At 46.3% G+C, this 22,682-nt stretch overlaps 1 protein-coding gene across 2 annotated transcripts; it reads left to right on the top strand.

Annotated features, from left to right (window-relative positions):
• The first annotated feature begins 1,518 nt into the window (after nucleotides 1-1,518).
• LGALS12 (galectin 12) lies at nucleotides 1,519-21,989 on the top strand. Of its 2 annotated transcripts, XM_077920832.1 has the most exons (10): nucleotides 1,519-2,080; nucleotides 3,515-3,603; nucleotides 4,694-4,904; nucleotides 5,011-5,130; nucleotides 6,385-6,423; nucleotides 7,563-7,589; nucleotides 7,691-7,779; nucleotides 9,319-9,481; nucleotides 19,246-19,356; nucleotides 21,341-21,989. In XM_077920832.1, exons 1-10 carry the CDS (start codon nucleotides 2,015-2,017, stop codon nucleotides 21,494-21,496), a joined length of 1,071 nt encoding a protein of 356 aa, XP_077776958.1. In that variant the 5' UTR covers nucleotides 1,519-2,014; the 3' UTR covers nucleotides 21,497-21,989. The 2 variants fall into 2 exon arrangements, with proteins under 2 accessions (XP_077776958.1, XP_028566632.2); XM_028710799.2 differs by lacking the exons at nucleotides 19,246-19,356; nucleotides 21,341-21,989 and adding an exon at nucleotides 11,620-12,238 and having other exon boundaries at nucleotides 1,535-2,080.
• The last annotated feature ends 693 nt before the right edge of the window (nucleotides 21,990-22,682 follow it).

Raw genomic sequence — 22,682 nt, 5'->3', positions numbered from 1 at the left:
GATGGGTTGGCCTCATCAGTGGGAGAGGTCATCATGTCTCACTGGTCAGCTACTGCCGCCCTTAAGCCAGGCTGCCCTGGGCGATGAAGGGCTGACCCTCCACTGTCCACCTGCTTCAGAGGGTGCTTGGAGCTCAGAGTCTCACTCGCCAAGCAGACTGAACTTCTGCACCAGGCAAAAAAGCAAAGAAACAACCCCTCTTGTGCTTAGCAAGCTTGAACACCAGGACTATGTACCCTGGCTTGTCTACTGACCAGTTGCAGGTCAGCGACTGACAGAAGACAGGCATCACTGACCGTGAACAGAAAACACTCAACATTGACCTGGTCGCTCTGCAGGAGACCAGACTCGCTGCAAATGGCTGCCTCCAAAAGAAGAACAAATAGATCAGTTCTTATATGCGTAATGTCCAAATAGAAGCTTTTGTGTTCCAGGTATGTCTTAGCGAATACAAGTGTCAAATGTAACTACTTTAAGGAGCAGTACTTGCAAAAGATGAACTTTTCTTTGTAATGTTCCACATTTGCCTTTGCAAAATATGGTTGTTGTATGCAGCTGCTGTATGCAGGTATCAAACGAAGGATACGAAAGATCTTAACTTAATCAACATCCTACCATTTGTCAATTTCTAGGGTTTTGGGGGTCCCCACCCCCAAATCTATACAAACCAAGGAAGTTGACCAGGCTGTCAGGAGGGTCCTGGACTGTGAACACCTATTCCTGCTGGGAGATTTCAGTGCCACAGCAATAAAACCATTAAAAAAAGGTTACCAGATGTCCCCGTTTCCCAGGGGCAGTCCCCGGATTTACAAATCAGTCCCCATACAAAATCCATTGAAATTGAAAAGTGTCCCTGGATTCATTGAAAAAAAATCTGGTAAGCTTACATTAAAAACCTGTTGAAAGAGTTCCTTGGGAAGGTGATTGCTTTTTAAACCACTCTGGAAATTGGAGCGCTGGGAAGGCAATAGGCTCTCTTCACAACTCTCAGCACTCTTAACAAACTACAGCTCCCAGAATTATTTGGGGGAAGAAACCATTACAGTGGTACCTCTGGTTACTTACTTAATTCCTTCCGGAGGTCCGTTCTTAACCTGAAACTGTTCTTAACCTGAAGCACCACTTTAGCTAATGGGGCCTCCTGCTGCTGCCGCACAATTTCTGTTCTCATCCTGAAGCAAAGTTCTTAACCCAAGGTACTATTTCTGGGTTAGCGGAGTCTGTAACCTGAAGTGTATGTAACATGAAGCGTATGTAACCCGAGGCACCATTGTACTGTTTATGGTGATATCACAGTGCTTTAAAAGTATGGTGTGAATGTGGCTTATGATGACTCAGTCTGATACAACCCAGTGCTTAAAATAGCGCCTGGGAATCTGGTCAGGACTTTCCCTTGCATTCTGGACAAAAATCCCTCTCCAAGCTGCTGCTTCTCCAGGGAAGGGAGCTGCTGGCAGCCTCCTCCCCCCCCCCCCCCCCACTTCGGAGTCCCCTGCCTAATTCCTCTCCTCCCTTCCCTGCCAGGCTGCGGTTAAAATGACAAAACATAAATTTGTGCCTTTAAATGCGTAATCCAGTTTGGCACGGAGGCACCCAAATGTTGCAAGACCTTTAGGCAGGCAGCGGAGAAATTCCCACCCCGTGGAAAGGCAGAGTTTCTTGCAAAGCTGCCTGCCTGAGATAAGCCGTTCCTCAAACAGGCAATAGAGGGGGTGTTATCCTAGCATCTTATCTAGGTCAGGAAAAGCCTCGCTTTCCGTGGGTCACTGAGCCTTTTGAAAGCCAGGTGGTGGTAACATTTCACGGAGAAAGCTAATTTAGCGCTCTCTCTCGCTCTCTCGCTCTCTCTCTCTCTCCCTGTTTAGGAAGCTGATTGGATAATCTCACTTTCTTTGGAAAGGTTTTTTTTAAACTCAGCTGGGTGACTCATATCATGTGATCCCTGCAAGTTTTAAACTTGCAAAGTGGTGCAACAACTGTAAGGGAAATTAAGGAGAGAACATTGACAGCTGGCATGCCTTCCATGGATCTTTCGCCTAAACCAGAAGATTATATCTTGCAGGGTCCTGTTTTCAATCCAGTGAGTGATCATTTTTATTTCTGCCTGCCCTGATGAGTTGTAGATACCGTTGGTGGGAAATACCCTAATTTCATAATGAAGTATAATTCTAAGGAAGGGGAGGGAGGGAGAGAGTGAAGGAAGGAGAAATAGTCTGCCATGCTACCTTTCTAGGTTTTAGCAGACAGCCTGGAAATGTGATTTTTTAAATTAAAAAAAAGTTAACCAAACACCTGTTTGCTTCTGAGTAAGCTGTGGGCGGCCCATGCAGCCAGCTGAGATTAGGGCTGCCAAATGTCCGGTTTAAAAAAAGAACCAGGATCTGCAGAAATTTACAAGCAGGACCAACTGCACTTGGCCACAGGTCAGAAAACTGTGTTGTTCATTATATTACGTAAAGCTGATTTTAAATAAAGAACAGCTGAAGGGCCCAGCTCAAAAGGAGTGGCTTTTTAAATGGTAGGCTTGCCATTCCATTTTGTTTTTCGACTAGTCTTCCTCACGTGCTTCCAGCTGATGCTGAAACTCTTCCCCCCCCCCGCCCCCATCCATGCTGAAGCAATAAATTGCATGACTGATTTGGCAGCCCAGAGAGCATCACCCCAGGCTCTGTGTTCTCCTGGCAGCTAGAGAGGTCCAACTGCAGACATCCCCCACCAAGCCTGGCCTTCGTTTGCAGCTCTGCAAAGTGATATTGCTTGTGCCCTGCAGATGTTTTGGACTACAAATCCCATCAGCCCCTGCATCATATGGCTCTGCCGGTTGGGTCTGATGGGAGTTATAGTCTAAAACATCTGGTAAAAAGGTAAAGGACCCTTGACAGTTAAGTTCAGTCGCAAACGACTCTGGGGCTGCAGTGCTCATCTCGCTTTACTGGCCGAGGGAGCCGACATTTGTCCGCAGACAGTTTTTCCGGGTCATGTGCCCAGCATGACTAAGCCGCTTCTGGCGAAACCAGAGCAGCGCACAGAAACGCCGTTTACCTTCCTGCCAGAGGGGTACCTATTTATCTACTTACACTTTGACATGCTTTCGAACTGCTAGGTTGGTAGAAGGCAACAAAGCTGTCAAAGGCATCCTTTGGTCTCCTAATTGTTCCCCCTTTGCATTTGACTTGGGGCGGGGAAGGATTCCAGCATCAAGAAACTCACCCATCTATTTCCTGACCTGGCAGAGGAGGGCAGCATTGGAACTCAGGATCTTGGTAGCCTTCAGGAGTGACTGGAGGACAAGCATTAGCTGGGATATGGTGTCTTGCTGCCATCTGACTAGCAGGCTCTGGATTCTGAAATCCGCAACCCCATCGCAGTTGGTTCACTCTTCGGGCATTTCTGGAGCATGTGCAGAGTGCCGGCTGAACCAAGCACCTCTGTAGCACTGGGCAGGAAGGGCATCTCGTTTGCCCAGCCAAACCTTTAATGCTTGACTCTGTACGCTCCTGTGTCCATTTTTCAGATTGTTCCTTACATCACCTCCATCTTTGGCAGCTTGGCACCTGGGAAAATGGTTTCTATCCAGGGAGCAACCCCAGTGGAAGCGGAAAGGTAAAAAAATAATAATCACATTGTTTAAAAAGAGGACTGAGAGCTTTTGTCTTTCCAGTGTGTTAATCTTTCCGGAGGAAGGAGAAAGGAAAAGGGGAGAGGAAGGAGGCTTTCCTGCTGAATCACGCCAAGGATAATGCCAAGGTTGCAGCCTCGATCCCCATATCGTACAACTGCATATTCCTGCATTGCACAGGGTTGGACTAGATGATCCTTAGGGTCCCTTTCAGCTATACAATTTGATGATTCTATTATTCTGTTTCTGGCAGAAGTCATTTCCAAGAAACCCACGTGGGGCACAAAAATGAGGGCAGCCCCCAGTCATTTGTCCCCATCACAACTGGTATTTGAAAGCAGACTGTCTCTGAACATGGAAGTTCACTGTCCTAAGAGCCAGGGATAAACTTCTACCATCCTCGTTTTAAGTTAACGTCTGATCATTTTTAGTGCTCTGTTTAATTTGTGTTTTAATCTCGTGTGTGCTTATTTTGCACAGTATTTTCTGTTGTAAGTTGACTTCTTTTGGCATAAAGTGATGGGAAAAAATGGATGAATAGCAGTGAGCACCTCTTGCAGCAGTGAATTCTGTAAATTAGGTCTGTGAAGAAGTCCGTTCATTTTTTTGTCCAGTACCTGCTTCTACCCACAGTTTTGGCCATAAAGGTCTTACTCAACACAGGTCATTCTGGCTCCCTTAACCACCTTCTGTCCAAACCTCAGACTCCTCCAAATAAATCGGTTGGTAAACTCAAAACAGTACTTTGCCAGCTCCATATGAAATTTAAGAATAGTTTCAGGGAGCTAAACAACAGGTGCTAAAAACATATTTAACACAATTCCAGTACAGATGCAAACTGACTTAAGAAAGATGTTGGAAGAGGAGAGTCTTCAGTAGGTTCTGCAAAGACAATTGATTATGCAATACAAGTCAATTTATTTGTAATAACTTTGACTCTGCTTTATGTACTGTGATCTATATTTCACTGAATGAAACAGGTTTTTTTGTTTGATGTCCTCCATTAAAAAAAAATAATGAAAGGAATTCACTTCTTAAAATTATTCTTCCTGCTTTTTCCCACTCTTGATTCAGGTTTCAGGTTGACTTCCAGGCCGGCTCCAGCTTGGCACCACGGGCTGATATCGGCCTCCACTTCAACCCCCGGTTCCGTTCGCGTCCCTACACAATCTGCAACTCTCTAAGCAACGGCCTCTGGATGGAAGAGGTGAAATTTCCCCACCTGCCCTTGAAAAGTGGCGACTCTTTCCTACTGCTGTTTCTCTTTGAACAAGATCATGTGAAGGTGAGGAGGTTCACAGAAGAGACGCCTGGCTGCTGGTCCAGGCGAAAGACCCATCTAGTTCACAATCTTGTTTTCACAAACTAGAGTTTGTGTTTCTCCTCCTCAGGTGAGCGTAAATGGACAGCACTATCTCCAATACATGTTCAGCTTGCCACTGGAGCGAATGAACACGCTGAGAATATCTGGCGATGTCATCCTGAGAGCGATAGCCTTTTTCCCTAAAAATGTACGGTATTGTGTTGAGCACTTTAAAATATACATATTGGGGGGGGGGGGTATGAGGGAAACATAATCAGCTGAGGTTAATAATGAAAGTATTTCCTCAATCCAGACTCATATAAATTAATATAGGCAGTCCATATATCCAAATCGGTATCCAAATAGGACTGCCTAGAAAGGCCAGTGAGATGATAGAATTTTAGAGTTGGAAGGGACCCAACGGTCATCTAGTCCAACCCCCTGCAAGGCAGGACTGCTGAGGCATAGGGTGTTTATACTTCCACATATTTCATATTCTGTTAAGAGTCAGGGCAGTTCAGCCAATATGTATGCAACTTTTAATACCTAAGAAGTTCATAAAATTAGGATCCAGAGTGGGGTTTTTTCCTCCCTCCCTGATATCAGAACTCCATTTTTTGTGAACTAAGGTGATTAGCAGTAGGTTCAAGAAGTATTTATTGATGCAAATGATATAGAATTGTTTTTTTAAAAAAAATTATAACTTTCCTGAGGAGAAAATTTAGAAGGAAAGCGAATGTGACAAAGGAAGCAAACTACATCATGGGAGAGGCCTACTTCCTAAAGTGTTCATCCCACCTTTGACCTGTAGGTGGAGCTGTCACCCAACCTGATAGCCCTGTGGTGCCAATTGTGGCTCACACTGCCACAAGTTGTGGGGATGTGGCTTCTAGCTGGGATGGCTGCAAAAAGAATGGGAAAACTTGAGCTGGCCTGCCACGTGGCTAGTAAATGGAACCACAGGCAGCGTATTTCTGATTTGTGCTGGCTGGGGAGAGTTAAACACTGGGAAAGGGGCTTTGGGTTCCTGCAGGCGTTTGGTTGGCCACTGTCAAAATAGGGTGTTGGAGATCAACAACAGCCTCCCCCAACTGGGCACCCTCCAGATGTTTGGGACTAGAACATGGCTAGGGCTTAGGGGGAGTTGTAGTTCCAAATATGTGGAGAATCTTAGTTGGAGGAGGCTGCTGTATGCTATCTTTGGGGCAATAAATAAACCAGACCCACATCCCACTGAGGCTTCCCAGCCCCATTACTGCAATACAAATAAAAATCCAGGTTTATGCAAAGCTTCAAACACTTGCATTTTGAATTATGCAAGAGGAGTGGTTTGCAGAAGATGCTAAGGGAAGCCAAGGGGCTGAGAGAGTGCCCCGGGTATTCCCCACATTGGAAGCTCCTGCTGTCAGATTTACGACCCGTTGTTGATCTTGTTCTGTCCCCTCTCTCTCCTTGTGTGCAGCCTTTTGATATCTACAGAACAGAATACCCTGTTGCCCCAGTAAGTATATATTTATTTATTTATTTATTGAATTTACATTCCTCTTTGCTCCCCACAGAGCCCATGGTGACAAGCAGAGGTAGTATTTTAAACAGTAATCTCCCTCTTGGATTACTGCAATGTGCTCTATGTGGGGCTACCTTTGAAGGTGACTCAGAAGCTACAACTAATCCAATGTGGCAGCTAGACTGGTGACTGGGAGCAGCCACCAAGACCATATAACACCAGCCCTGAGAGATCTACATTGGCTCCCAGTACGTTTCTGAGCACAATTCAAAGTGTTAGTGCTGACCTTTAAAGCCCTAAACGGCCTCGGCCCAGTATACCTGAAGGAGCGTCTCCACCCTCATCATTCTGCCCGGACACTGAGGTCCAGCACCGAGGGCCTTCTGGCGATTCCCTTCCTGCGAGAAGTGAGGTTACAGGAAACCAGGCAGAGGGCCTTCTCTGTAGTGGTTCCCACCCTGTGAAATGCCCTCTCATCAGATGTCAAGGAAATAAACAACTATCTGACTTTTAGAAACAGGTAGGTAGCCATGTTGGTCTGCCGTAGTCGAAACAAAATTAAAAAATTCCTGCCAGTAGCATCTTAGAGACCAACTTAGTTATTGGTGTGAGCTTTCGTGTGCATGGGCAGCATGCAGTCTAATCAAGCATAAGTTTGTGTGTGAAAGCTCATAGCAATAACTAACAGTTGGTCTCTAAGGTGCTACTGGAAGGAATTTTTAAATTTTGTTTTGACTTTTAGAAGATATCTGAAGGCAGCCCTGTATAGGGAAGCTTTTAATGTTTGATGTTTTACTGTGTTTTTATCTTTTGCTGGGCAGCATGCAGTCTAATCAAGCAGTGCATAAGTTTGTGTTTGAAATAAATAGTAAATAAATATTGGAGAAGCATCACAGAAGAGCTCATAAAGGGGAATGTGTGGGCGGTCCTGCACAAACCCACTAATAATGCACTATTATGACATCTGTGACATGTTGCAGAAAATATCCCCACCCCACAAAAAATAACATCTTCAATAGTCCCAGTCTCCCTCTCCCGCCTCCTGCCCAATTCCAGTCCCATTTTCAAGCCAGTGCATAGGAGTCTTATCCTGATTTTTCTCTCCCCCCCGCTTTCTTTATTTCTTTCCATAGCATCTGTTCAAGAGCAGAGCCGTTCTGGTGAGTCTAAATACACCCGTTGCCTCTATTTTCTCCTGTGGCTTAGTGGGGTAGCTTCTCCAGCTGCTAACTTGCTCCTTGTTCCTTCTCTTACTTTTCAGGATGTCCCCCTTTCCCATCTGCTCCCTGAGAGCCTCAGGCCGAGAGACACAATGACAGTGAGAGGCTTGGTGTGTCAGGACCCCAAAGAGTAAGTAGACCCCTCACTACCCCCCTTTTCACTTGCTGCCCGCTCTTTTGTGGCAGATCTTACAGTCGGGGCTTGGCAAACGGGGAGAAAAATAGATCCAAAACTCTGTTCTGTATGATGTAGAAATATAAGGAGCTGCTTTCTAAGTCAGACCACTGCTGCATCTAGCTCTGTATTACTGTGTGTGATACAATTTACTATTGGCAAAACCTATTGGTGTTTCACAACTTTCTGACTAGTTGCAGGACCTTAGCCAGACCTAGCAGAGTTCACGAAAGCAATTGGCAACTTGGCTGCAGACAGGATGGACGAAGCAGGAACCAGTAACTTGTAGTAAGGTTTTATTATATACAGTGGACTATTTACAGGAACAGGACAGAACACAGATCTTTAACTAGCTCTCTCATACACTACTCACAACTCCTACACTCAAACTCGTACTCACACACATTCCAGTTAGTAGGCCATTAATCATTATTCCCGTGAGAGAGCTTGACCAATCATGGAGCTGTCTTCATGCCTCTGTATCACCAGGCAGACTTACTCCTTCACATTGCCTTGGCTGTCTGCCAAACCCTAATTGACTCTGTGTGGGTAGCTGCACATATTCAGATTCCCAACATTTACTACCCACTCTCCACCCTAAGGTGGAATTGTTTCCCTTCTTTCCTTTGCTTTTTCCTTACTTCCTTCTTCCCCCTCTTCTCTTCTCTTCTCTTCTCTTCTCTTCTCTTCTCTTCTCTTCTCTTCTCTTTTTTTTCCCCTGTGGTGTCCTCCTCATATACCCGTCTTGGTTATTACTGTTATTACTATTGGTTTTGTTTTAATGCAGCTCTCTCCATTGGTTTGCTGTGTGTGTGTGAGTGTGTTTTACATTTTGCATTTACAGTCGTACCTTGATTTTCAAACGTTTTGGTTCCTGAACGATCGAAAACTGGAAGTGATTATTCCAGTTTTCAAAGGTTCTTTGGAACCCGAGCATCCTACACGACTTCTACAGCTTCCAATTGGCTTCTGCAGCTTCCTGCAGCCAATTGGAAGCCGTGCCTTGGTTTCCGAACATTTTGGAAGTCGAACGGACTTCCTGAACGGATTCCATCTGACTTCCGAGGTACCACTGTATTGCTAGTGTGGTTTCTCATGGACAGCATAAGGGTGTTTGAGTGTGTGGTCACATCTGAGGAAAAGTGCTGTCTTCTTCCCATTTGCTTTCAACCTTTTGTTGTTGGGACAACCCCTCCTCCCCCCTCGCAAAAAAGCAATGACGAGACAGCACTAAGATGTCTGAACTACATGACAATGACAAGGGAGGCCGTCTGAGCTTTATTTAATTAAGAAAACAGATTAAAAAATGGAACAAATGCTTGAGTCCTTGAACTTTGGTTCCACCTTGGAGACCATCCCAAGGAATCCAGAACTCTTCAAGAATCCTGAGATAAATTTGGATGCGGAGGACGACAGCTTTGAAGGCCCCCTTCCCTTGCAGCCTGTTTTCCAAATTACCTTTATTAACAGATTCAGCCTTGATGACTCTTCCAGGTTCTGCATCAGCTTGAAGAAAGACCCTTCCCACGTCTCCTTCAGCTTCCGGGTTTGCTTCACGGACCAGACGGTGTCATGGCGCTCATTTTCGGACAGAGGCCAGGAGTCTGGGGGGACAGTGGCCGAGGGCTTCCCCTTTCACCCCCAGCGATACTTTGAGGTAAGAAAAGACGTTGACCGTCTTAAGTTCCAGTTTCCCAGGAAACCTCAGACAGGCCTGGTTCACACGATGTACTGAGAGATATGCTCAGGGGGGCAGTGGTGGCATCATGGTTAGAGTCATGGTTAGACTAGGAAATGGGAGACCAGAGTACTATTCCCCACTCGGCCACAAAACTCACTGGGTGTGACCTTGAGGGCCAGTCACTCCCTCTCAGCCTGGCCTACCTCACAGGGTTGTGGTGTGTTGGGCATAACATAGGAGTGGGGAGGAGAACCATGTAGGCAAACCTTGAGCTCCTTGGAGGGAAGGTGGGATATCAATGTAATGAAGTAAATAATAAAATAAGCCAGGGATTACCAATGTGGCCCTGGTGGGTGTGTTGGCACCCTTTCTCTGGTGCTCACAGAGCCCCCACCCTCACAGCCCTCTTTGCCATGAGAGGGGGCGAGGATAATTGTCTTTTTCATCCTTGAGATATAGATATATTCTAGTACACCCTAGAATAGCAAGTTCATTCACCACCAGACCTCGCTTTTGCCCCTCCTCACTCCTTCTGCAAGGGTTGCCAAGTCAGGTGCACGCAGGGAAGGAGCCAAGAAGTTCATGAGCTACATTGCTAAAGAGTTTTATTTCTAGTTACGCAGACAGAAAAGAAACATGCATGCTCTCTCTGTGAAAGCAGAGAGCAACTGAAACAAAGGAACAGGAAACCAGTAACATCACATCCGTCTCCTGTCTTTCGTGAGACTTCCAATAGTCTGGAATGTCTCTGGAATGCAAAACAGAGTCTTGTGACTCCAAGAGCACTGCACAGTGGCAACACACAGAAACCAACATCCCAGACCCTGAGATTTCAGGGCCCAGACCTGAGATCTAGGGACAGCCCCTGGTGAAGTCATACTCTACTGATTCATCCTCTGTGCTCCTTCCCACCCCTGATCCCTGGAGATGGAAGTTAACTGGGAGAGGGGAGGAGGGCAGCCCTCCCCCCTCCCCAAGTGTCTATGCTATAGTTTTCTCTGCATGCATAAATCCTTATTTATTAACATGATTGCCCCTTAGGCCTGTCCGAATAGGAATCACAGAATTGTATAGAGTTGGAAAGGGACCCCTTGGGTCATCTAGTCCAACCCCCTGCAATGCAGGAATCCTGCCAACAATCCGTCCCTGGGTGGGCTCAAACCAATGGGTGCACCGACCCATTACACCACAGGAGAGAAAGGTCTTAGCCTGTCCATGGGAGGATAACAAAGAAAGAGCCATTCTAGCCTCTCTTGAGAGGGAATCCCAGAATCTGGGAGCAGCCACAGAAAAGGCTCATTCTCAGGTCCCCACTAACCATGACTCTGATGTTGGTGGGACTGAGAGGATGTGCTCACCCAAGGATGTTAGCACTTGTTGGGGAGGTACAGCCTTTCAGGCTGCCTGGACTCCAACCAAAAACATGTGGACACATGAGAGCACCCACCCTATAATAAAGCTTGGGAGAAAAGTTGGACTTTGTGGCACCAGCCCCCTGGAATCCCCTTCCTTAGATGTGACACAACACTAAGGGCCCATGCTCAAGTTGCAGTATGCTTTGCCCCGGGGACAGAACGTAAGAAGAGATTGTTGCATTCAGCCAATGGGGTTAGATAAGGTTGACTTATTAGAGCGTTTCCTTCTGTAGAGAAAATGTCCTTTCGCTCGCTCATAGGGTATTGCGAGTCATATAAGGATGTGCCTTTCCTTTTTTATTTTGGTGACTCTTGTTCATGATAGTCAAGCCAGACCTTTTGAGGTCAGTTTTCCTTTTTAGGCGCTCAACACTGCATGGTGTCCTTTCTTCTATCAGATTAAAATGAGCAGATAACAGCAAAGGTTGCTAGGTTCATAGCAGGGGCGATCAGAATAAGGGCCACTAACTGACTGCTGATTCAGGACTTTAAATTGTGCTCTTATATCAAATTTCCTTTTCTGCGTATACTGTAATGTTTTACTGTTGCTATGGCCATTGGCTAATGCGAATAAAGTTTTATCTATCTATTCGGCCAATGGCCAATCTCGTCCAGCACCCTCTTCCGACAGTGTGGCTCCAGCCAACCATTTGTGGTCCTTGGACACGCCTTCCTGGCTAATGCCCTTTTCTCCTCCAGCTGCTCTTCCTCTGCCAAGAAGACCACCTGCAGCTGGCCCTGAATGGGACCCCCCTTGGCCCTCCATGCATCCCTCACCCCGCCACTGACGCCATCACGGAGCTGGCTGTGGAGGGAGACGTTGTGCTTTACAGCACCCAGATTCGGTCTTCTCTTCCGAGTTGCAGTGCAGCTGCTTTGAAGGTCCAAAGATAAGACCTGAGAAAGACAAGGAAACCCACAGACCGTTCCTGGCATGGACTGCTTCAGAAGAAGCACGTGTCTGAATGCTCCCCACGCATAAAAGCTCCCCCAAAAAGCCTATAGCATTGCAGAGATGCCGAGTCTCCAATCCATCTCCCTTCTTCTGCTAGCTTTCCATGGGCGGGGAGTTTCTGGTGTCGGGGGAGCCATTTCTTTTCATTGTCTTCTCACACAGACCCACCCACTCACTCGCCATCTGCCTTATGAAGTAGCAGGAAGACCATATTTTCTCTTTCTGCCCTGAATGTTGGCTTCCTTGGAGGAACTGCAGGACTTGAAGCTGTTGTTCTCCCCTTCAGGAGAAAATATATGCTGTGACCATACATCACCCTGCTGTTTTAAATCTCTATAAGCATGAATAAAAGCACATAGTGTATACCATGATTATTATTTTTTCATGCCATCCTGGCCTTCAAAGGAATGTAGGAGCAACAGGAATTAAAGAATTACAGAGCTGGAAGGTACCCCAAGGGTCATCTAGTCTGACCCCTGCAATGCAGGAATCTCAAAACACGGTCCCCCATCCAATTTGAAACCATACGAGACCCTGCACCAGGCTATTAGTATGTAGTTCATTAAATTTATACATGGGCTGATAGTTGCTGCTTTTCAAACATACCCTCAAAAGAGTTTACAAATATACAAAACCATAAAATTATCAGTAAGAAAAATCAACAACAATAATTTAAGACTTTCTAAAACCAGCAATAGACTAAAAACAGATCAAAACTCACGTCAACTTTCTAAACATCTGGATAGGGTTGTCCTTGTAACACCACAAGTCATGAACATCGGATGTGGCTGAAGGTTGGAAGATTCAGGACAGATAAATGAAAATTCTTCATTCAGCACATTGTTAAACTGTGGAACTCCCTCCCACAGGAGACAGCAATGGCCACCAACTTGGATGGCTTTAAAAGAGGGCTGGGCAAATTCGCGGAGGAGAGGACAATCAAGTTTAGTGTTGATTTTAATTATTTTTCAATGTTTTAAGTACTGTAGTTGTTTTCACGGATAATTTCTGTTGTATTATTTTTGTAAACCACATTGAGATTTTTTTGGGGGGGGTGTCACAGTCAAATGGTATATAAATTTTATTAAATAAATAGTTATTGGGCCATTTCCTCTGATATGAAGGAAGTCTGGGTGGCCTAGTTGAGAGAGAAAGAGAATGGGGGGGGGGTTTACTTGTCAGATCCAGTTAGCAGCAGGAGGTAGCATCAGGCGCTGTTGTTTCTCCTGATTTTAAGACGTTTATCTGTAAAAAAGAACAGCCACCATGTGAGAACAAACACGGAAATTTGATAACAGGTTAATAACAGTTTCTAATCTGATCTGGCCAGTTGCAAAAGGTCAGGTTGGAAACAAGAGCTCCCTTGACTCTGGGCGATTGTGGCATTGGGAGGTGGAGATGGGTGTCACCTGATTTTTATTTGATGCACAGCTTCTGCGACAGGCGAACAATGCATCCATTACAAGTCCTCTTCCGGAATTATGCACTCTGGTAGTCAGGGGGCAACGACAACACTTGGAGGTTGCTTCCGCACGACTTAAGAAACTGAATTGTCCGGAAGCTGTGTTTACCTGAGCTCAAATTCTCTCCGTGACAATGGGAACTTTCAGGGCGTGTGGTGCTTTCACAGGTCTGATATTGCCTTTTGGAAAGAGAGGACTATAGTGTTTGGCCATACTTGTAATGATTTACAGACATGCTTGGTGGAGGTTCAACTAGAACTGTCCCAGAATCCAATGCTCCTGCATGTGATGTCCAGGGAAGATGCTGGGGGCTTTTTCTAGGGTCCTAAAACTCAGAATCGCAGAGTTGGAAGGGAGAAATTGCTCAGCCCTCACCAGTGTATTCAGTGCTATTCTTCTAGAAAAAAGAGGTGCCGGAACTCACCATGAACACCTCCCTTGTTCTCTCAGAATAGCAATGGCACCCACCTGAGAGGTGCTGGGACTGAGTTCCAGTGAGTTCCTGCTGGGGGAAAAGGCTCTGAGTGGATTCTTTCTTTAATAATAATAATAATAATAATAATTTATTATTTATACCCCGCCCATCTGGCTGGGCTTCCCCAGCCACTCTGGGCGGCTTCCAAAAGAATATTAAAATACTATAATACATCAAACATTAAAAGCTTCCTCAAACAGGGCTGCCTTCAGATGTCTTCTAAAAGCCTGGTAGTTGTTGTTCTCTTTGACATCTGGTGGGAGGGTGTTCCACAGGGCGGGCGCCACTACCGAGAAGGCCCTCTGCCTGGTTCCCTGTAACTTGGCTTCTCGCAGTGAGGGAACCACCAGAAGGCCCTCGGTGCTGGACCTCAGTGTCCAGGTAGAACGATGGGGGTGTGTCTTTGACACAGACACTCAGCATCACCAGCAAGGAGCAAGAAGAATGACTGCTAGCTCAGACCTCATCAGAGTGTATGCAAAGTTAGGAATTAATAATAATAATAATAATAATAATAATAATAATAATAATTTGCCCTATTGTACATCACTTCACACTTACATTGAACCACATCTGGCATCAGTTAAGAGAGAACCTTTTGGAGTTTGGAGAGTGCTCTTGTGCTCAGGTCTGTTTGCAGGGTTCCTACAGGCATCTGGTCAGCTACTGTGAGACCAGGACGCCGGACAAGGGCCTGATCCGGGATGCTCACCTTATGTTCTTATGAGTTCCTTTCATTTTAACTGTCCACAAATGTAGCCACCACACTTGCTCACTTGCTGAATCAACAAATATTGATTCTCTGGACAAATATTCCCAGAGTGGTTTAACAATCAATCCCTCTTTCCAGGGAACTCTGGGAATTGTAGCTCTGTGAAGGAAAGAGTGGACCTCCTAACAATCCTCAGCACCCTTAACATACTACAGTTCCTAGGATTTTGGGGGGGCGGAGGGGAACCATGACAGTTTAAAGCGGTTTTGTGCTGCTTTAATTCACAGAGCTGAAGGGGTCTCATCACCTAAGCATATCAAGTCAAAATAATTGCTGGGGAAACTCTAAAATGGGGACATGTTTACTTCTGATACCCAAGACGTATGTTGTGCACTTTACCTCATGACAGCAGCCAGCACAGCACAAGTCAAGCCATCAACAGGAGTTCTGTGCACAGTACATTTACACACCTACACCTGGATCACTCGGGATTGATGTGCTTCCAGTCGCAGCCAATAATGTGTCTCCCTGCGTGCAAAGGACACGCTTCATTTACTCAATTCAAAGAAACGCTGTTGTTCCAGCGTGTTTATAAAAGTTTGCTTAGGCGGGTTGAATTTTGACAGCATAAAAGCCTGCTGTAAGGACGGTTCCGGGTTTAAATTTCAATTCTGTAATGTCTGCAGAGTTACTGGGGACAGACATTACTTTCGCCCTGTCACCACAGCCTTGGGAAGGGTCAAATTGCTTGCCCATGGAGCACGTGGAAGAACGCAAGAAGAGCCAGCAGGATCAGGCCCATGGCTGATCTAGTCCAGGATCCTGTTCTCACAGTGGCCAATCAAATGCCTGTGGGAAACCTGCAAGCAGGACACAAGAGCCCTCGCCCTCCTGTGATTTCCAGCAGCTGGTATTCAGAAGTGTTGTTCCCTCCAAATTTGCGTTTGGCAGCCTTCTCCTTCTCCATGAATTTGTCCAATCCTCTTTTAAAGCCATCCAAGTTGGTGGCCATCGCTGCCTCCTGTGGAAGGGAGTTTTATTGTTCAACTAAGTGCTACCTGAAAAAGTCCTGATTATTCTTCCAACATTCAGCTTCACTGATTGTCCACGACTTCCAGAGTTATGAGAGGTGGGGGATTTTTGTAAATCTATCTGCTTTCACTGTGCGATGCATAATTTTATAAACTTCAATCATGTCACCTCTTACTCGTCTTTTCTATAAATTAAAAAATACCAATTGCTGCAACCTTTCCTCATAGCGCCCTCCAGCCCCCTTTTCCAATTTTCTGTAAATACATATTGTCTTAATATCGACTGATGTTTCACTGGTGTATGACACCCAGATATTTTATGATATGGCAATACTGGCATAGTTTTATAAATAAATACAGTAAGCAAACACTGTCATCCGCCCTTGGTGGCCAGCTATGCTGGTGTGGGAGGAAATTACTTTGTTTGGTTGAAAAGGAAAAGGAAAAAATACCTTTTCTATAAGCGTGGAATATATTTTCTCTTCTTCTAAAAAGTACTACTAGCCATAAGAGCTATGTTCTGCTAATGCTTATGTTCTGGACTACAGCTCCCATCATCCCTGACTGTTGGTCCTGCTAGCTAGGGATGATGGGAGTTGTAGTCCAACAGCAGCCAGGGACCCAAGTTTGAGAAAATACAGTTGCTGTGCTGTTCCCCAACTGTTAAGAAAGTATCACAATGGTTTGCACAAAGAGAAAGCCCAATCTGTTCTTGTTAAGAGGAGACTGGGCCAGTCCTCCCAAGAAGCAGACTGAAGCAGTTGCCATAGGTGGCAGATTCCCACAGAGTGGGGCCACCACAGGTGCCATGCCTGCCCCCACAACCCTGCTAAGCCAGGTTTGGCAATGGGGTGATAGGGGGTTGCCATCTTCCCATTTCACCACCTAAGGTCAAATGGGAAGGTACCACCCTGTGGTTGCCACCCACCATTTACCGTGATTTTTGGGAGCTCGAGTGCAAGATCTCATTGGGCTCCCATGAGATTTTGTGGGGCTCTCATGAGATCTTGCCAGAACTTGGAATTCACCATGGGTGCTTCTCCTTGCTTCTCTAGCAGTGGTGGAATAGGGACATCTCTTGGATTCCCACCACCTGAGGCGATTGCCTCAGTCTGCCTTATGGACCGGCCAGCTGAGGCTGCCCCTGAGAGGAGAGCATGCAAATTTGCAAGCATTTTTTTTATTATTGAAGGAAATCTAAGACACCTGGCCAACCTGACAAATGCACTCAGGCCACCTTCTGTGATAAGAGTATTTCAGTCACATGAATGGACTTTCCCTGGCAACGCCTTTGCATTCTGATGAGGTTGTGCCAGAAAAGACAAAGACAAAGACACACACACACACACACACACACACACACACACACACACACACACTGCCCATAGTTCCCTTCTCAGGATGGGCTGAGCTTCTGGCATCTGAGCAACCCATAAAAAAAAAATCTGAATACGTGGCAACCATTGCACCATTGCACCATCTTGCCCTTTCAGCCTGAAACAGAAAACAAAATGGCGCCCTGGCAATGGAGGTGGGCGTGGCCTTTGTCTCCCTTTCCCATTGAAGCGCTCTTTCTCCAGGGCGGGGCTTTGCTCCTTATATCTGTGCCTGGCATAACAACCAGACACAGTCTGGATCCCAGCTGTTCCAAAGACCATGTCTGTCTCCTGGGTGTGTTTCCTTTTGCCATTGGCTTTTGTGCTGGCCTGGGGAGAACCACCCCAAGGGGAAGAGCAACAGTTTAGACGTCCACCACCCCCTCCAAGCCGCGAACAAATTGCAGCAGCCCTGCAGGCAAGCCATGGCGTTTGGGCAAGGCAACGCAAGGCGATGCAAGACCAGGCTGTCAAAGCTCACGAAATGTTCGTGGAGCACTTGAACAAGAAGCACAACAGCAATTACCAGAAAGCGCCAGGAGAGGTGACCCACATTATGGTGGAGGTAAGACTGGAAGTGATGCCAGACAGCATTTGTGGTGTATTGGTTAGAGCAGGGTTTCCCAAACTTGGGTCTCCAGCTGTTTTGGGACTACAACTCCCATCATCCCTTGCTAGCAGAACCAGTGGTCAGGGATGATGGGAACAGCTGGAGACCCAAGTTTGGGAACCCCTGGGTTAGAGTGTTGGACTGAGACCTGGGAGACCAGGGTTCAAACCACCACTCGACCATGAAACTCACTGAGTGTGACCTTGGGTAGACGCTGCCCCTCAAACTTACCTGCCTCAGAGGGTCACTGTGGGTATAAAACAGGGAGGAGAATGTACGTCACCTAGAGCATCTTTGAGAAAAAGATGGGATAAATAATAATGCCGGCTAACCCTGGGTCACCAGGGCAAGATGAGCAGAGCTGTAATCATACTTTTTCCTGCACCCCAAAATCCAAATCTGAATCCCATCACTCCCGTGGTGTCGTCCCCTGCCCCCTATGGAGTATACTGTATTCATAAATATCCCATCATTCAGAGACTCCCTAGAGTCTTTTCTGTCTATCTCCTCCGCTAGCCAATCACAGCTGTGAGCAGCCAGGCCATATTCACACCATACATTGAAAGCGATATGATGCCACTTCAAACTGTCATGGCTGCCCTCAAAGAATTCTGGGAGGTGTAGTGTGTTCTGAGTGCTGAGAGTCCGCGGAGTAGCGTGGGTTGCCAGCACCCGGGGCAGGGCAAGTGTAGCACACACACACCCCGCAGTGGACTGGGCAGCTGGGATGGGGGGACATGCAGATGAAGGAGCACATGGAGGGTAAACAGAGCCCGACTCCCACAGGCTTCTTGCCCAATGCCTCCATCCACCTGCCCACTAGAGCAACCCGCCTGCCGCCACGCCACGCCACAGTGGCAAAGGCCCTGTGCTTGTTGTGGGGCTGCCTGATTGCATCCTCTCAAAAATGTGCGACCGGGGCCACTGCCCCCTGGTCCCCCCACAACACTACACCTGTGCTGAGAGTTGTTAGAAGACCCCTCACAGAGGTATAATTCCCAGATTGGCTTGACAACCTCTTCGTAGGAAACTCTGGGAATTGTAGCTGTGTGAGGGGAATAGGGGAATGCCTAACAACTCTCAGCACCCTTAACAAATGACAGCTCCTGTAATTTGGGGGGGGGGGGAGCCATGACTGTTTAAAGTGGTATCACAGTGCTTTAAACGTATGGAGTGAATGTGGGCTTAGCAATGCAAGAGCGGTCATTACTTAGCAGCTAACTGAACTCAGCTTCGTTTCCTAGAGCTCCAATCTGCTCCATCCCAGATGGGATGGGATTTGCTGGCCATAGTGATGTTTGGGACTGGGGCCATTATTATTATTATTATTATTATTATTATTATTATTATTATCATCATCATCATCATCATCATCATTATTAATTATTATTATTATTATTATTATTATTATTATTATTATTATTATTTATATACCGCCCTATACCCGGGCTTGAACCCATGACCCTGAGATTAAGAGCCACATACTCTACTGACTGAGCTCTCCAGCTCTATTAAATGCTTTAGACTGCAGGTCTGAACCAACTGCGCCAACTTCTGTAGCTTCTTCCCACCTTTACACCCAGGAAAATTTGCATGAAAAAAACCCTTATTAAGATGATGCAGAACACACAGAAGCAGCCTTGTTGAGTATGGGAGGCGTAGGAGCGAGGCCACTTAAAAATTTACTTGATTTCTCCCTCCAGAACACGATGGGACGCATTTACCACATGAATTCAGTGCTGGTGAAGGCCGAATGCAGCAAGGACCAGGCGGAGGGGGACGCTGAGATCTGTGAAATCCCACCTGATGCCAAGGTGAGGAAGAGGCCTCTTATTACAAGGTTTTAAAATGGGTTTGATGAAGATAAGGGAATGGGTCGTGGGGCTGTAGCTGCCTTTTACAGGGCCTTCTCGGTGGCTGCTCCCAGACTTTAGAACTCCCTCCCTAGAGAAGCCAGACTGTCTCCCTCTTGTTGTCCTTCCGCTGGCAGGTGAAGACTGTTTTGTTCCGACAAGCCTTTGTTTGTTTGTTTGTTTGTTTGTTTGTTTGTTTGTTTGTTTAAAAAGGAAAAGGCCTTTAATAGTGCTGTGCTGTTTTTCGTGTCTGTATTTTAACAAATTTGTTTTTAATATTGTTTTAATTCTGTTAGAGTTTAAGTACCGTATTTTTTGCTCTATAAGACTCACTTTTTCCCTCCTAAAAAGTAAGGGGAAATGTGTGTGCGTCTTATGGAGCGAATGCAGGCTGCGCAGCTATCCCAGAAGCCAGAACAGCAAGAGGGATTGCTGCTTTCACTGTGCAGTGATCCCTCTTGCTGTTATGGCTTCTGAGATTCAGAATATTTTTTTCTTGTTTTCCTTCTCCAAAAACTAGGTGTGTCTTGTGGTCTGGTGCGTCTTATAGAGCGAAAAATACGGTACTTTGTAACAGCTACCTTCAACAACAACAGCAGATGCCGGTATATGGCATAGTTGAACTGGGAAGACCTTGGGAGTCACTCACTGGCAGCCCTGTGAGGTTGGATTGTTCCTGCTGCCTTTAGGCCTAATCCACACACTGTTGGTCTGAGGCCAACACGTCTGATTCATTACTGGTGGGAAGCCCCTTCACACTCCGAAATGTAGTGTGTGTTTGTAAGCACACACTCATGTCTCAGCTACAATGGGATGGGGGGACACACACACATTTTTTTGACCCAAGGGCCACACTTCCTAGTGGGCAACCTCCCAGGGGCCGCATTACAGTGTCGGATAGGGCAGGGAGCAAATTTAGGCAGAAGGTGCAATTTCAACCATGCAAATGTCATGGCGTGTCAACACAAGTCTTACTCAGAATAGGCCCACTGAGGTTAAGGGACATGACTATGGCAAACTTGGGTTCATTCATATGAATGGGTCCTACTCTGAGTAGGACTTAGCTGAGCTCTGTTCAACGGCACAGTAAATGGTGGGTGGGTGGGTTCCTCTCCTCCACTGGAGGTACTAGTAAACTCTGTAGTTCAGGGATGGGAAACTGGTGGCCCTCCAGAAGTTGGAGTCCACCATTATATGGAGGGTCACCAGGTTGCTGAAGGCTGGACTAAAAGATCTCTCGGGTTCCTCGCAGTGCTCCACAGAGTTAGCGAAGGCCATTCACACCATACATGCAAAGCACTATGGTACCACTTTAAACAGTCATGGCTCCACCCAAAGCATTCTGGGAGTTGTAGGCTATTAAAGGTTCTGAAAGTTATTAGGAGGCTCCCCTGTTCCACCTCACAGAGCTACAATTCCCAGAGCTACCAGGGAAGAGGTATTGGATCGTGAAACCACTCTGGGAATTGCAGCTGTGATGGTGAGTAGGGGAGTCTCCTAATAAACTCTCAGCAACACCCTTAAACTACAGTTCCCAGGATTCTTTTTTGCGGGGGGGAGGAACCATGACTGTTTGAAGTGGTATTGTAGCGCTTTAAACGCACGATGTCATTGGCTCCCATGCTGTATGAAGCTGTATCGGCGGCCTATTCTGATTGGCTGCCTGTTCTCTGGAGGTTCTAGCAGCGGTGGTAAGACTTTGGGCTCTCGAATTTCATTGGCGCCTTGTGCGACGCTAAAATTCTGCGCCCCCCAAACTCTTGTGTTACATTCTACAGCATGGTTGTGTTGCCACCTGCAGCGTGGAAGAACCAGTCACTCTACCTTAAAACCACCTCTGCTGGCAAGGCTCTTAACCCGATCTGGAGATGTGCCATGGAGCATGCCAAGGAGTTTGCAATCATGCTAATGCAATTAAATTTCCCCCTTCCTTTCATGCTTGCAGAAATGGGAGTGCAAGGGTGAAGTTGTCCAGCTTTACGGCAGTGACACACCTTACATCCACGATGAGGACTGCACAGAGTACCAAGGCCCCGCAGTCCTCCTGAAGTCCTCTAGTGCCACCCCAAGTGATGAAGAGGAAGGCACTCCATATGTTTGATGAGCAACCTCGGAAGAAGGAATCAGATCTCTCTCTCTCTTTTTCTTTTTGTCCAGGGCTCTGTAATTAAGCAGATCTAGACCAGCCTTTACCAAACCGGTGGCCCTCCCAGATGCTTTGGACTACAACTCCCATCAGTCAGCCCTTGCCAGCACAGCTGATGGGAATTGTAGTCCAAAATTCCTGGGGGGGGGCCCAGGTTGGAGAAGGCTGCTTACTGACCCTCACATGTCCACATTACAGATTTAAACTTGCTTCTCCACCAACAAATTGTGGTGTTCCAGAAATTCACAAAACAGCCATTTCCGGGGATCTACCAGGAAATCTCTGGTAGATACTGCTTTCAGTAGAAGGCAGAAGCATCCACAAGTTGTACCTTTTCACCTGTGAACACCAGTCTCAAAAAAACAAAAAAAAAAACCCCTTACTTTACTTTATGGTTTTGAACTTGCTTAATGTAGAAAATAAAGCTTAGCTCAACTTGCAACCAAAATTTGGGCTGATTATTAATTTGCTTCATAAAATGTATAAACCGTTTGATAGTTGTTGTTTTAACTCTCCAAAAAAGGAATAATAATAATTTTTAAAAATCGGTAAAAAGAGTTTTTAAAAAATTAAAATCAGTAATGAATGAAGAACCTTCACTAACCTTCCACATATCTGGATAGGCTTGCCAAAACAAAATGAAATCTTACTAAAGCCCCTTTGTTCTCTTTGCACAGTCCTTCTTTGCTGGCTTTCTCTCCCAAGCTTTTCCTTAGCCTGCAGAGATCCACCTTGATCTACCCACCTGGAGGCTAGCCACCTTTTTAAAAAGCCTTTGTCTACCTGCTTCATATGGACATTAATGGCTCCTCCTATCAGCTACACAAGTTAACCCTTATCACCCGCAAACGGGCAGGCAAGATCGATACACACCAGACAAACTAGATACGCATTCCCGTAGTCGACTTGCAGCATGTTCCGTGTGTGTGTGTGGTTGTGCTTAAAGCCGAAACGGCGTATATTCAACCCCCGAACCACGTCTGCACAACCATCCCTACCTTTCCAAAGCTGGTGCACCAGGTGTGTCTTGCTTGCTGGGCTCTGGGTAGCTCTCACAAGATCTCACAGTAGCTTCGCAGAGCCCGGAAAGCCAGTCTGAGAGCTTTTAAGCTCTCCACAGTGCATGTGTTTTAATTTGTGC

Source organism: Podarcis muralis, chromosome 16, assembly GCF_964188315.1.
Source record: "Podarcis muralis chromosome 16, rPodMur119.hap1.1, whole genome shotgun sequence".
NCBI lineage: Eukaryota > Metazoa > Chordata > Lepidosauria > Squamata > Lacertidae > Podarcis > Podarcis muralis.
Note: the sequence above shows the minus strand (reverse complement) of the source record. Positions and strands in the feature narration are given on the sequence as shown.

Bases quoted from the DNA above. Each gene is read 5' to 3' on its own strand.
- LGALS12 (XM_077920832.1), top strand. From the start codon at position 2,015: ATGCCTTCCATGGATCTTTCGCCTAAACCAGAAGATTATATCTTGCAG. The intron at 7,780-9,318 runs GTAAGTAGACCC...TGACTCTTCCAG, and splicing joins GTGTGTCAGGACCCCAAAGA to GTTCTGCATCAGCTTGAAGA. The intron at 19,357-21,340 runs GTGAGGAAGAGG...TCATGCTTGCAG, and splicing joins AAATCCCACCTGATGCCAAG to AAATGGGAGTGCAAGGGTGA.